The sequence below is a fragment of the Mesocricetus auratus genome, unplaced genomic scaffold (assembly GCF_017639785.1).
Source record: "Mesocricetus auratus isolate SY011 unplaced genomic scaffold, BCM_Maur_2.0 Super-Scaffold_100010, whole genome shotgun sequence".
NCBI lineage: Eukaryota > Metazoa > Chordata > Mammalia > Rodentia > Cricetidae > Mesocricetus > Mesocricetus auratus.
This window is the reverse complement of record NW_024429194.1, coordinates 67,205,855-67,221,916: the sequence shown is the minus strand read 5'-3', so window position 1 is coordinate 67,221,916 and position 16,062 is coordinate 67,205,855. Positions and strand designations below refer to the sequence as shown.

Below are 16,062 nucleotides of genomic sequence, written 5' to 3'. Positions count from 1 at the left end.
GACAGACACACACAGACAGACAGACAGACAGACAGACAGACAGACAGACAGACAGACAGACAGACAGACAGACAGACATGGTTGATAAAGCTGGAGAGATGGCTCAGTGGTTAAGAGCATTGGCTGGTCTTCCAGAAGTCCTGAGCACTATTCCCAGGAACAGAATTGTAACTCATTACCATCTGTAATGAGATCTGGTGCCCTCTTCTGGCCTGCAGGCATACATGCAGACACAACTCTGTATACATAATAAATAAATATTCTTTAAAAAGGGAGATGGTTGATTAAAAAAATAAGGAATCTTTGTGGTGATATAGAGGTCATGGGAAATGGCTACTGTCTATTGCCTTTAGGGGTGGGGAACCAGACTGACAGACACCTGACACTCATTTTTAAAATGATTCCATTTTGATTGCTCTCTTTCCCTCCCTCCCCTCCCTCCCTCCCTCCTTCCCTCGCTCTCCCTCTCCTTCACACTCTCTCTCCCCCCTCCCCCTCTCTGTGTGCACGCATCTAGGTGTGACTGTACATGTGAGTAGTGGTGGCCCCAGTAACAAGAAGGAGCCAGATAACCCTGGTGCTGGCTGGTGCTGGCACTGGCGTTACAGGAAGCTGTGAGCTCCCTAGTGTGGGTTCTGGGAGCTGAGCTCCCGTCCTCTGAAAGAGCAGCACACTCTTAACTGCTTGAGCTGTCTCTGGGGCTGAACACTCAGATAGTGATCTGTGCAGCTATCCCTAATGTGCAGAGTGTTGTGGAGCTGGAAAGGGACTCCGCTGCAGCTGTTATTTCCGAGAGATCCGAGGCAACTGGTGATGGCTGTGCTGAGAAAGACGCGCAGGCTAAGGAGTGTACACGGGGAGCTTGCCGTAAAGAATGACGTAGTTAAGCTGCAAATCTAACACATGAGAGAGCCAGGGGTGGGTGGGAAAATACATCGGGTCCTCATTTGTAGTTTATACAGGAGAATTAAATAGCCACAGGCCTGCTTGGAAGGAATAACTGCAAGACTGAAAATCTGTTTCCTAAAAATAGGTTGACATTTTTTAAACTAACGAAAGTAAATGCCAAGTTAATTCTCAAAATTCAACTGTAATTCTTACCTTAAAATGGAAGAAAACATACTTCAAGTGTTTTGTGGGGCATGTGTGGGGGACTCCTTGGCCTCCACCAGAGCCACTAAAGACCTGGTTAGGAAAAACATCTCTCCCAATTCCCGGGTGTGCTATTCACTGTGGTAGGTTACAGGAGGTGTCACAATGGCTCTTTGGGCCTCATGGTCAGCGACTGGATAGGATGGAATAGCCCAGAGGACAGGATATCTTGGCTGTAAAAAGCATTCCGTTCTGAAGGAAAAAAAATCAATAATTTTACCAAACTTTGAAGTGAGTTAACTGTAACAAGTGACGAGGCAGGAAGCACCGTGGAGGAAATAGTGCGTGGTGGTTACGGCAGATACTAGCTGCTTTCTAATTAGGTCTAAAGCCCGCTGCACACAGAGAAACACATACATGGCACCACAAATCTGGCCAAGACCCCAAGGTTGGGGACCTCAAAGGTCTCAAAACTTAATCTACTGCTATTAGGTAAATGGCCTACTATCAAGCTTCTCTCTTTAACTGTAGACTCATGCAGCTCTTAGGCCTCAGAGAAGTTTCTTTGTGTGCTGCCTGATGGTTAACACAAACTCACAAATGGTTAAAGTACAGAGAGTAAGTACCTGTGGAGTACTAAGTCATAAATGGGACATCCATCACACCCCTTCCCTGAAGTTAAGGTAACATCTCTAGGGCACAAAACTGCAAGAGTCTGATGCTGGGGAAGACAAAAGATAACTGTTTTCTAGACATTATAGGACCACTACACACTCAAACTCTCAGCAGCTGTGGTTGCTTGCACAAGATGTAGATAAAGCCAGTCAATATTCTAGCATCGAAGAGAAAGGGGCTTAGATGCCCCCACCCATATCTAAGGACCTATGAACGGTTGGTAGCTTCTGGGGAAGAAAGAGTCAGTTTTCTCTAAGGGTGTAGCTCTAGAAGTTAACCAAATTCCAGTGGTTGGCCCTGGAGTATATGGGCATCATAAATGGATGGGTTATTTTTTAAAGGATATAAAATTGGGGGGTCAGGGTTTCAGAGGTAGATCTAGAAGGAGTTTTGAGGGAATGGTTAGGGATGGAAATGATCAAAATGCGTTGTGTGAAAATCTCAAAAGAATCAATGGTTTTTAAGCATCCTGCTATGTTCTTTCTCTTTCCTGGACTCCAAGTTATCCACTCTGCACCTGTGCACTGCCTTCTGGGTTTCCTTGGTCTCTGCAGTGGTGGACTGAGCAAAGCTGGCAGGAAGAACCCATAGAAAGACCATAGCTACCGCCATCAGCCAGTGCCTGTGGGTACCACCCCCCTGACCTGGCACACTACATCAAGGCTGCAGCTGACAATTCAGACAACCCCAACTTTTTTTCTCAATATGTTTTTATTTAAATTAGAAATATGCATGTATCACATGTCAATCCCAGTTCCCTCTCCTACCCCTCCTCCCTTGTCCCTACACCAGCCCTCCCCCAACCCCCCCAGTCCCCACACCATTCCCCATGGAGGGTGAGGCACTCCATGCAGGGATCTCCAGAGATTGTCATTTCATTCAGGGCAGGACCTAGACCCTTCCCCATGTGTCCAGGCTGACAGAGCATCCCTCCATGTGGAGTGGACTCCCAAAGTTCATTCGTACACCATGGTAAACACTGATCTACTACCCAAGGCCCCAGAGATTGCTGAGGCCTCCTCCCTGGCGCTACATTCAGGGAGTCTGGATCAGTCCCCTGCTGGCCTCTCAGCCATCAGTCTTGGGTTCAAGAGCTCCCCCTTGTCCGGTCAGCTGTCTTTGTGGGTTTCACCAGTACGGTCTTGACCACTTTGCTCATCACTCCTCCATCTTTGTTACTGGGTTCCAGGAGGTCAGTTCAGTGTTTAGCTGTGGGTGTCTGCCTCTGCTTCCATCAGTCACTGGATGAAGGTTCTAGGATGGCATATAAGTCAGCCAACAATCTTATCATCAGGGAGGGGCTATTAAGATAGTCTCTGCTATTACTTAGTTTGCCAGTTGATGTTATCCTTGTAGATCTCTGGAAATTTCACTAATGACAGATCTCTCCTCAAAGCTAGAATGACTCCCTCTATTATGGTATCTCTCATCGTGCTCTGCTCTATTCTAACCCCGACTCAACTCTCCTGCTCCCCAATGTCCTCTTCTCCCCTCCTCTTATCCCCCTCTCTTTTTCCTGGTTCCCTCTCCCCTCCCCCCATGTTCCTACTCTGCTCAGGAAATCTTGCCTCGTTCCTCTTCTCTGGGGACCACAACTTCTTAAACATGGTGGACTGCCTCTTCAGTCATGGTGCCAAGCATCATGGGAGACAAATTGGGAGTGGTCATTGAGACTCAGAAGAGCATGGAGCATAAGTGACACAAGATGTGTGGCATCTTGCAGATCACTAAGCCCAGCAGTCATGTGCTAGGCCTCCCCTTACCCAACTCTTGATAAAAGTTCTTCAGAGAGGATTGAGATTCATCAGGCCCAACACAACCAGTGCCTTGCCCTACAAGGTGGGCATCTAGTATACCAGAGATGTGGGTACGTTTGAAGTCAAAGCCTTTGCTTCTCTAAGGATATGTGAATATGTTTATTGTACCAGTTGTGAGAGCCAATGTTGGAGTTAAGATCAATCCCCCCAAATTATTTGATGATAAATTGGAAAAGATCACGGGGTTCACTATAGAACTAGCAAAGAAGGACTTTGTTGTCCTATGGTTTGAGTGCCTTCCCCAGACAGTGGCACCAATTAAATATCCTGGATCACTGACACCTATGCCAGCACCACAGGGTACCTTGATATCACTGCACATGGCTTTTACTTACAGACACCTCAATTTCGGTTTTGTTTAATGGACCTTTCTATGTGAGCATTACAAGAATGCTACCAGGGTTTAGAGAGAACACATTTGTTGTTCTGTAGCATAGGCCTGGATATTATGGGGTATTGGCATAGCTCTAGTGATAAATGTTGGGGAATCCCATGGGAATAGGTGGAATCCTGATGACATTGACCTAAAGGAATTGGAAGACAATGTTCACAGCATGGACCAGTACCCGGCTTCCCCAATGCTAAACTGCTGCCACTGGGAAGCAGTTGACCAAGTCAGTGAACCCAGAGCCAGAGCTGCCCATGGACATGCAGCCCCAGAAGCTGAATCATTTCTAAGGAGAATCATTATGGCTCTTCCTGATCCCTACCTTTTATGTTGGAGGAGTGACAATACCTTGATTTGAGGAGCTGAAGAATGTAAGCCACATCAGTTAGGGCTGTCTGGCCTACAAATGTCAAAAGAGACTCTAACCACCACATGCTGTGGGATATCCACCAGAGAAAACCATTTACACTCAGGTTTAGGCCAATAAAATGCATTATTATCCAGCTGGTGACTACTCTGGGTATTCAGGATCCCAGTATAGCCCCAAATCTTTCTCAGGGGGGAGTTTTGAAGAATAAAATCTACATCCTAGGTTGACATACTTCAGTGAGCAAGGACAATTAGCCAGAAGCAGAAATACAGAAGCCAAGAAGCAAAGTTAGTTCATTTAGGGACCTTTCCTGAACTATGGACTTTGATGGATGAAATCTTTGTTCTTGTTTTGGCAGGTGGTGTTGTCTACGTGCTGAGACCCAAGGCCTGAAGGGCACTTCCACTATGGTGCCTGTTGTGCTAAGGTCTGAGGGCCTGTTATACACCTGCTTGTGTCTATTCAAGAGTTTAGAGGGAAAAATTGGAAGATGCCCTGAAACTATTCACATTATACCCACAACAGTGTTCCAAAACAAAGCACCAGATGCATCTGAAGGAGACACTGCATTCTTCTTTAGCTCATACCATGGCAAACTCTCCCAGGCAAGTCATGTGCACAGACATGAAGGACAACCATGAGAAAACTGCCTACATCGATGTATTCAGAAGAGCCTCCAGGGTTCACCTGGAGGCTGCTTTGATCTGCAACTAGATCTCACTGATTTCGTTACCCCACTTCACCTGTAAATTCTGAAACCTACCACAAGTTTATATGCCACTACATAAATATCTTTCCGTCATAGGACTCCTAACAATGAGAGTGGGGGGTGTCTCTGACTCTTTTGCCTAATCATGGGACCCTTTTCCTCCTACTGGGGTTGCATCATCTAGCCCCGATAGGAGGATTTGTGCCTAGTTTTGTTGTAAGTTGTTATGTCATGTTCAGTTGATAGCCTGCTCTTTTTTTTAAGGAGGAAGGAGAAAGGAAGTAGAGCATTGGGGGTTAATGGGAGGAGTGGAGGGATGAGAAACTATGGTCAGGATGTATTATATGAGAGAATAATAAAAAATTGCCTTAAATGGCAAAAAGGATAGAAAGGAGAAAGGACCTAGATAGTTCTCCCATACATTTAGTAAGGCATTAGATTGATCCCATCACATGCAATCACTTGACAAAAGCCCCGCCTATTGAAACCACTGCATTTGGACTTGTGTCAATACAAATTTTGGAGAAGACACAAATATTTAAGCCAGTCAGCAACAAGAAGCCAGGACTTACCTTCAACATCTTTCCTGAACTTGTCTTAGTTAAGTATATAAGTTCATTATTTCAAAGTTAGAGTTTTTCTAACAACTATAGAACACAATTCATCTAAATGTTATGAGACTACATAGGAAGATTTTCTTTTTTCCAGTGTCCAAGGAAGAAAAAGTATGTCTGATCCAGCAACTTTAGCATTTGTATTCCTACCAACTACCTTCATAATGAAACATAAATTCTCCAGCACAATGGAAGCTGTTTCTTACTGAGCCCCTCATTTCAGACTGACCCTCTTTAGAATAGCACTGAGCATCTATACTTCAGATTATTTAAGAAGATTCTAATCTTGTCTGCCTTGTGTTTCACAATTCTACTAGTATTTTAACTATTACTCAATTCTAATGCTACTAATAGAGTTTCCATTAGCACCCTACTTCTGATACCAAAATCATCTGCATTAGTTTCTGTAGCTACTATAACTAATTAACAGACCTTAGTCACTTAAAACAATGGAATTGTATTCTCTTGTGGTTCTGGAGTCCAAAAGCAAAGTGTCAGCGGATTTTCACTCCCACTGGAGACTCCTAGTTGTTGTATGTTCTATGCCCCCCCCAGCTTCTGGTAGCCGTCACTATTCCATAACTGGCTACGTCCCTCTGCTCTCTGCTTTCATTCTCTCATTGCCTTCCTCTTCCCTTCCTTGGGTCTTCTCTCTTCTATTTCAAATGTCCCTCTGACTTTCCTATTTAGGACTTACAGGGTAATCCAAGGCGATCTCATCACAACATCTTCAATAAAATTTCCCATGACTTTGCCTAATAAGATAACATTTACCAATTCTGAGGATTGGGACTTGGATGTACTGTTTGGAAGCCATCACTTACCCAAGGCATAATAAGATGTAATAACATAACTATTAAAATAGATAGGAAAATAGTATCTCATGTTAAAGAGATAGATTAGTATAATTTGAATCCATATTTTCCAATATTCATAACGTGGCTTCTTTATATGGGCCAAACTATGGATACACTGAAATAAAACAGGAAGAGTTTTAGTTTCAGAAACCTCGAATTGCTTTCATATAATAAGAGGAATCAGATAATAAGACCGTAACAGTCAAATAAATAAGAAAAGTCTACACAGTGGTTATTGCATATGAAAATGATACTGGAGCTCAGTAATATGTCACAGTTAAGCTTATGTTGGAATCCCTGAAGAGCATTTCAGCCCCCGTGTGGTCATGAATAAAGTAAACTTAACTGAGAATAAATTTTTCTAAAAAGATACCTTCTTACTCCTCCCTAATCTCTATCAACCTAGTAAAAGTTCTCTTCTAGGATTTAAATTGTCTTAATTTAGAAAGTCCAAATACCACTGTTCTTCCCATTGCTTTCCCTCCTGGTTAATGAGGAATTGTGCAATTAGTGAGTCCAGAGATTGGCTTCAGTCTGAGACTTCAGGGGATATCGGCCCAGCATCCCCTGGGTGCCAAACACAGCCTATTGATACTTGAGCACAGGTAACCTTCTGATTGGTTCTGTTAGAGAGTTCCTTGGCTAATAGTCTTAATAGCATTCAGAATACCACAAAGGAGACAGATATTCAGACTATCAGACAGATGGCAGCTCACTTGGTCTGATATCCTGAGATGATGTCTTAATGAAATGGATGCTTGTGTGAAATGTGAGCTTCTTCAGAGGAAATAATTGTGGTTTTCCTTAGTGTTTTGCACTACAGAATAACACCATTCTGGGATTCACTTCAGAAGAGCCTCAATGTTGTAGCAATTCTACTGTTTCCAGAGTCATTATAACCCAACATTTGTTGACATAGAATACTCTGTCTTCTCTCAGAGTATTACTCTTGTGACAAGGTGAGCTCTCTCTCTCTCTCTCTCTCTCTCTCTCTCTCTCTCTCAAGCTCTGAAGACTTAACCTGTGGTGTATCAATTTCTACAGGAGATCCAGAGTGTGAGAAAGCTGCCTCTTTCAAGAGATTCCAGAAGCACTGTAATATATGCCAAGGTAGCTGATGTTCCTCCTAATTTTTATTTCTGAAAGATAACAATTGTGTTTTAATTTTGCTAACCACTCCTTCCTCCATCCCTGATTCATCCCAACAGTGCTAGATACAGACTCTCCTGTTCTGTTCATCCCATTTCCTTCCTCTAGAGATGGAGACACCCCTGTCCTCTGAAAGCCCTCTCCTTCCCTGAGTTAGCCCCTGTTGTCTGATTCTAAATGTGTCACATTTGTTCTAAGTGCTTTGGAGAGCTTCTCTCCCTTCGATGCATGACATGGGGAAGGACATCTTAGAGACTGTGCATAAATCTCTCCATGCTTTAGGACTCCAAGAGATTGCAGTCTCTTGTTGGAGTGCAAGAATGTCAAAAACTATTAGAGATACTTCTACCCTGGCTTCACATAACCACGTTAGCAAGCTACCATACTATGAGACAGTATCAATCGTATGCATGAACACAGGAGACAACTGGAAATGCTCCCAGCTCTAAAGATGCACTAAGCTACATGGTCCAGACTGGCCTTCTAAACATACACTTCACTCACTTTCCTATTCCAAATACATCTCCAAACAACCAGCGGGTGAGAAACTATCTGGGACCCTTCTAAAATCGTTTTTTGCTAATTTTTACTCTTAATCATCTCTCCTTAGACATCGGCCTTTTGTTCTCACTCCTTTATGTATAAATTCAGCATAATCTAATTGTCAGTATGAAATAAGTCAAAGTATTTCATTCAAAACAGTGAGTGAAAGCTGAGATATGTAGCTTGCTTAGAACTATTTACCTAGAATTTAGAAGACTTTGTATATTGTCATTTTTAGAATGACCTGGGCTCATTCATCCCTTATTAGGCAACCTGGTGCCCCGCCCCATAACCAACACAAAGTGAACTCAATAACACATTTGGAGATGTTTTGTCTCATAATGCTTTGTTGGGGCATTTTTTAGCCTTATTGGTCTTGGATTTATAAATCTTTATATGTTATGGTTTCCAATTAAGTGGCTTTATGGGTTTTTATGATGTGTGTCTCTGCATATGTGTATGTTTCTTGTGCTTTTTATTTAGTTTTTTTCCTCTGTTTGTTTGCACTGTTTTATTATGGTTTGATTGTTTATTTAACTGCTTGTTTTCCAGATAGAGACAGAAAGAAGGCATGGAGATTGTCCGGGGAGAGGGTAAGAGGATCTGGGAGGAGATGAGGGAGGGGAAACCATATCAGAATACATTGTATGGAAAATTTTTATTTTAATTTTAAAACTCTCTAGAATCAAGGTGCTAGGTAAATGACTACATTGGTAAAGTTCTTGCTGTGTGAGCACCATGTTTGATCCCAAGCACCCACACAAGAAGCCCAGGCCAGCATTGCATGCCCACAATACGAGTATTGGGGAGATGGAGACAGGATACCTGGTCTTGCTTGCCAGCCACTATAGTTGAATCAGAGAATTCAGGTTTCAGTGAGAGACCCTGTCTCAAAAAACAGAAAGCAATTGAGGAAGACTCCTCACAATAACCTTTGACCTTCAAATGAACACACACACACACAATAAAACAAAACAACTCTAAAATTCATTTGAAAAGACCTTTAACATGATGAGGAAGGCTGTTTAATTTCTTTATGATGCTTCTAAAATCATCTGATGTAAGAAAATGTATTCGTTCATGCATACAAAACATGGATGTTATAAGGAAAAATATTCTTCAGAAATACTGCATTATTCTTGGGTGAAACTTCAAGATCCCCAAAGACACTGTTGGTGTCTCCTTGTAACTAAAAGTAAAAGAACAAAGTCAATCATCAGGAATACTCTGCCCACAAATGATCTTAAAATATCCAAATCCCTGAAAACAATAGAACAAATGTATTACCTCACATTGCTTATGTAAACCTTCAACAATGTTTACAAACTTATTCATGCAGGGTCATCCAAAGTTGTGGCTATCAAAATATGAGCTTCAACATCCCTGAATCCAGCTGAAATTACACACACACAGGTACCTGTTTGTCCACACTCACAGGTAACCTTAACTGGGGTCTAAGATGCTCTTTAATTTGACTGATTGGTCTGCCTTTCAGAGCAGAATTTAAGGTCTAGCTGAGGAAGAAATAGCAAAGTGTGCATTGAGGTTAAAAGGGAAATATGAGTTCAGACCACTAGAATAAGAGATGATATGGAAATGAAAGGCAGTATGAGCAAAAACACAAGAGAAAAACATTCTGTTCTTAAAGAAAATAAATGAGCCCAGGCATGCTGGTGCATGCCACCAACTCCAACATTAAAGGCAGCAGGAGAATCAGGAAGTCAGGGACACCCTCAGATAAGTAATGAGCTCAAAACCTGCCTGCAGTATATAAATGTTGTCTTTTAAAAAAAAAGGAAAATTCCGCCCTCCATGCAGTCAGTCCAGGGCCACCATGCATGTCTGTCTGTCTGTCTATCTGTCCACCTGCCCTGCCTTTCAGAATCCTGAGTCAGGAAAGTGTGACCTGTCCTTTTTCGTTTCTTCTTTTCCTTTCTGGTGCTGGCCAGGGACTAAGCAGCCTTCCTCTAGTATGTGGGGTTTTCACCTTCTCTACAACTCCTGTCCCTGACTCGTGACTTCTTGTCCACCAAGTGGCTGACCTCCACACATGACTCAAACGGTATGGCTGTCTTCATCTCTCTCCTCCAGGGAGCTGTGGAGATTTGTAGCTTGCTGTCCTATAGGTGTTTGCTTGTTTTAATTCAAATAAAATCTTCCTCAAGTTTAAAAAACAGAGGAGGAACTGGGCAGTGGGGGTGCACACCTTTAAACCAGCACTTGGGAGGCAGAGGCAAGAGGTTCTCTGTGAGTTTAAGGCCAATCTGGTCTACAGGGTGAGTTCCAGAACAGCTGGGGCTACACAGAGAAACCCTGTTTCAGAAGAGAGAGAGAGAGAGAGAGAGAGAGAGAGAGAGAGAGAGAGAAATAGAGAGAGAGAGAGAGAGAGAGAGAGAGAGAGAGAGAGAGAGAGAGGAGGAGGAGGAGGAGGAAGAAGAAGAAGAAGAAGAAGAAGAAGAAGAAGAAGAAGAAGAAGAAGAAGAAGAAGAAGAAGAAGAAGAAGAAGAAGAAAAAGAAGAAGAAGAAGAAGAAGAAGGACGAGGAGGAGGAGGAGGAAGAGGAAATGACTGAAATCAAGTAAAAATTTCAGAATATTGTGGCAAGAAAATTGGTGCTTATTCATTTGGAACCCACATAAAATACTGGACTAAGAATTAAAAACAAGAGGATTTTTTCCTGTATCTTCTACTTGACATCATCACCACTCACTGTCACACTTCACACGGGTAGAAGGAAAATCACTCTCAGAAACCTGAAATACTTTCTATAATTGCTGTGAAAACACACAAGAAGAGTAAGAAAGTCCTCTGAAGTCTGGGAAACAGAACCTTCATCCAGCAACTGACAGAAGCAGAGACAGACACCCACAGCTAAACACTGAACTGAACTCCAGGAATCCAGTGACAGGGAGAAATGATGAGCCAAGGAGTTAAGACTGGGGTTAAGAAACAGTTGACCTGAACAAGGGGGAGCTCTTGGACCCCAGATTGATGGCTGTGTGGACAGCATGGGACTGACCCAGACCCCCTGAATGTGGGTGTCAGTGAGGAGGCCTACGTAATCTTTGGGTCTTGGGTAGTATTGATGCCTGGCGTACAAATAAACTTTGAATGCCCATCCCACATTGAGGGATGCTCTATCAGCCTGGACTCTTGTAGGAGGGCCTAGGCCCTGCCCTGGATGAAATGACAGACTTTGGAGATCCATCATGGAGAGCCTCACCCTTCCTGAGGATCCGAGTGGAGATTGGATGGGTGCCTGGGGGACCTGGTGGGGAGGGCAGGAGAGGTGGGGAGAGAGAGGAAGCTGGGATTGACATGTGAAGCAAGCTTGTTTCTAACTTAAATTTTTCAAAACAAAGAGGAAAAAATTTATATAAGTAGTCATATTTTCTTTGTACCATACCCAGCATAGTCAAATTGCCTTGGTACCTTTGAAAAAAGCCAGTCGACCAAAACTAAGATTTAATTTTCTGGACTCTCAATTTTATCCCCTTGTTCTAACTTCTGGTATCATTCTCCCCTTTACTGTACTTTGAATAGTAAACTATAAGATAAGATAGTAAAAAAAAAAAAAAAAAGAGGTCCTCTGAATACAATTTTTTTTGGTTTGGTTTTTTGAGACAGGGTTTCTCTGTAGCTTTGGAGTCTATCCTGGAACTCCCTCTGTAGACCAGGCTGACCATGAACTCACAGAGATCCGCCTGCCTCTGACTCCCAGTTGTTGGGATTAAAGGCGTGAGCTGGTAAGTATATTTGGCTTATCCTGAGTAGAGGAATGTAGTGAATAGGAAATTTGGAAAAACCACTGTATAACGTTCTTTAGGACACAATGGGAATGAGGATTTGTGAGCTACCGTAGATAGAACAAAGAAACTACATGTGTAAGTAACCCAGCAATATTACGCGCATAGCAAACACTGTAGAGCAGGAATGGAATTCTCTGAACTGTGTAAACACTGTGAGTCAAGAGTGATGATGGCGAATAAGGATAAAACCCATCCCAAGGTGTAGGGAAAGCAGCCTGAGATGCCATTGCGGAAGTTCAAAGCAGGGGAAAAGGTAGGAGGAGGCAAGATGATGCTTTAGATAACATGAAACCCACAGGAAATCTCACCCCTTTTCCACTTTATTCCAAGGAAATAATCACAAATGGCCTGGAGGAACCACAGCGCCATCACAGAGTTCATTCTCACTGGGCTCTCTGACGACCCCCTGATCCAGGCTCTACTGTTCGTGTTGTTCCTGGGGATTTACCTCCTTACCATGACAGGAAACCTGATGATGCTGCTGGTGATCAGGGCTGACTCCCACCTCCACACACCTATGTACTTCTTCTTAAGCAACCTGTCATTTATAGACCTGTGCTTCTCGTCCGTCACGGTACCGAAGCTGCTGAAGGACCTCCTGTCTGAGAAGAAAAGCATCTCCATTGAGGGCTGCCTGGCTCAGGTCTTCTTTGTGTTTTTTTCCTCTGGGACTGAAGCCTGCCTGCTCTCTGTCATGGCTTATGACCGCTATGCGGCCATCTGCCATCCACTACTCTATGGCCAGGTGATGAGAACTGAGTTGTGTGTGAGGCTTGTTTTGGTCTCATGGGGCGTGGCCTCTCTCAATGCAACCATCATTGTGCTCTTGGCTGTCAACCTGGACTTCTGTGAGTCTCAAACTATTCACCACTACACCTGTGAGCTGCCTGCCCTTTTCCCCCTGTCCTGTTCCGATATCTCCATCACCATTAACATCCTGCTTTGTGCCAGCTTACTGCATGGCTTGGGAACCTTTATCCCAATCTTCTTCTCCTATGCCCGCATTGTCTCCACCATCTTGAGCATCAGCTCCAACACGGGGAGAAGCAAAGCCTTCTCCACCTGCTCCTCCCACCTGGCTGCAGTGACCTTGTTCTTTGGGTCAGGCTTTCTTTGCTACCTCATGCCTCCTTCTGGCTCTTCCCTGGATTTGCTCTTGTCTTTGCAATACAGCGCTGTCACACCCATGCTGAATCCCCTCATCTATAGCCTGAAAAACAAGGAGGTAAAGGCAGCTGTGAATAGGACACTGAGAAGGTATCTGCTTTAAGTAATGAACTATGTGAAATGGCATAATTGTATTCTTTCATCCCACATCCTTCAAACACACAGTGTCACACATTTTGGGGGAATAGGCTCTTGATTTTGGACTTTTACTTGGAAAGTCTACACTCTGTTGGTTGGAACAGACTATGAAGATAGTGTTCCACAGAGGAGAATAATATGACAACAAGATAGCTAAAGCAGACAGATACATGTTGAGAACACAGCACAGTGATAGAATACTTGAGAATACTTAACTAGCAAGTACACAGCTCTAGGTTCAAAGTTCCATTGCTCTCACCAAAAGCAGTGGGTGGCGTCCACTTTAGGAGACTCTGAATCTAATCCTGAATACTTGGTGAATTTTCTGAAATCTTTACTAAAATGAAAAGAAAATCTTAGGCCAACAAAAACTCAAACCTGCATGAAGACTATGTAGAATGTTGCATGCTAAAGCTATGAAGAACCACAACGAGTCTTCAGGGAAGATAAAAATCTATCATCAAATGACTATTAATAAACAAAAGTTAAAATGTCTACATGTTCATATCCAGACCTTGGAAGATAACAAAGCCTGAGCGGAGGGGTTAACTCAGTTAGTGGAGTACCTTCCGAGCCTTGGATTTGATCACCAGCACCTCACAAACTGGTCGTGGTGGCAGACATAATAAGGACCTTTCATAGATAAAATTCTAAAAAGAGCAGAAGCACTGATAATTTTTCATGCTAGTCTTACTAAACATTAATGTTATTTACATTTTTCTAGAATAGGATAGTAAAATTATACATTTTCAGGGCTAAAGTAATCATGATTCAAAAACTGAAAGAATCAATATTCTCAAATAACTATTAAACAGTAATTATAACTAAAATATTAATTCATTGAATCCAAAAGTGTACTGGACAATTACTAATCTATATTGTAGTTCATGACCAAGTGAAACTTATTATTGGTCTGATTCTTCAGATATGTAGGTTAAATGAAATAGTCTTATATTTACCAGATAAATTCCTTTTTAAATACTTTTTAATTTTGTGTGTGCATGTGTATTTGGAGAAGGGATATGCACATGAATTCAGTTCCATAGAGTAGGCCATATGGATTAGGATCTCCTAGAGTTGAAGGTTGAGACACCTGATATGAATGCTGGAATAGAAATCAGGCCCTTGGCAAAAACAGTGTGAGTGTGTTTTGTTACCTGCTAAGTCATGTTTCCAAAACTCCTGATTCTTAGTAGGCATAAAGTCAACAATTATTTTGACCTTAACTAGTTAATATAAATTCAAGCCATTTTTCTTTCACAAATGTATTTACCTTTAGACAACAAAGTGGACAGGGGAGGCCTCAACTCTGTACAAAGAGCAACAGGCAACTAAGGAATTTTGAGATACAGAGAAATAGTCTTCCTCAGGGAAGAGCACATCAACTGGTTATCGAACACCAAATGATCAGTCCTGAAAAATTATGTATAAGTAACATTATACATGTGAAGAAGTCATATGTATATGAATATGTATGTAGTAAGAATTAATGAAAAAGTAAACTTGAAAGAGCAAGGAGAGATATATGAGAAGGTTTGGACAGAGGAAATGGAATTGGAATGGGAAATGATGTATTAATAATATAAAATCAAAAAAGAAATAATTTAAAATTTTACCTGTAAACATATAAATAAATCCATAAGCTGTATGATATAAAAACCACACTAAAGCCAAATCACACTGTGAAGAACAAGGTGTTTTTTTTAAGTTTATTGGTTTAAATCTCAACCACATTTATAAAAACAGATTCAGGCAGATTGATGCTCAACAGAACAACTATATTAAAACCAAACTGATGCATTAAAAAAAATCAACACAGTACCAAGTAAAGATGGTTCAAGGGATTTAAGGTTTTCACATGCTTCTGTCTAAATATTTCTCACCCCATGTCTGGAGGTTCATCCATTTCCTCTTAGGACCCCCAATTTAGCACAGGGTATTGGTGAATGTAAATTGAGCTCTGTAGCTCAGCCACTCACACACCATATAATAATCTAGCAACCATCTAAAGAAAAAGTGTCTTCCAATGCTTCACTAAGGTTCTTCCTGACCCTATACCTATGGAGATCAGAGCCATCAGACACCCTGTGGCTAGATTTACAGGCTATTGTAAGCCACCTAATATGGTTGCTGAGACACAAACTCAGCTTCTCTACAATAACGCTGTGTGCTCTTAACCAGTGAACCATCTCTCCAATCCATCCCCAAACTGCTGGATAACAGTGGCATCATTCTAACCTAATCAAATGTTTCTAGTTTTGGGTTTTTCTTTCTCAAAATTTCTTTGGGGGGGTTAAGCTACATCCTACACCCATCAGAATGGCTAAGATCAATAAAACTAGTGACAGTTCAGGCTGGTGAGGATGTGGAGTAAGGGGAACACTCAACCAATGTTGGTGGGAAAGCAAACTTGTAGAATCAGAACCTTCTTTATAAAGGGGGACCATGATGGTAAGATCACCAAACAGTTGGGGAGCTGTGCAGTAGTTGCTCATGATAGACTAGGGGTGCTTATCAAAGAATGAAGCTGCTGGAGAGGTAGGAAGTCTCCAGCCTTGCCTTGACATCATAACTACATGAACATGACACCACTAATCAATGATCCACATGAGTAGCCTAACCAAAAAAATCAGGTCTTCGTTTGAAAAACCCATCATTCAGAAGAAGAATAAAACAGAAGAGAGAAAAAAGGCCAAGATTTTAGTGGTATCATTCTAACCTAACCAAATGTTTCT

At 42.2% G+C, this 16,062-nt stretch overlaps 1 protein-coding gene across 1 annotated transcript; it reads left to right on the top strand.

Moving 5' to 3' along the window:
- The first annotated feature begins 12,365 nt into the window (after positions 1 to 12,365).
- Positions 12,366 to 13,601, top strand: LOC101833987 (olfactory receptor 8S1-like). Its single transcript, XM_005067178.2, has one exon. It carries the CDS (start codon positions 12,366 to 12,368, stop codon positions 13,290 to 13,292), a length of 927 nt encoding a protein of 308 aa, XP_005067235.1. The 3' UTR covers positions 13,293 to 13,601.
- Positions 13,602 to 16,062: the final 2,461 nt, after the last annotated feature.

Bases quoted from the DNA above. Each gene is read 5' to 3' on its own strand.
- LOC101833987 (XM_005067178.2), top strand. From the start codon at position 12,366: ATGGCCTGGAGGAACCACAGCGCCATCACAGAGTTCATTCTCACTGGG.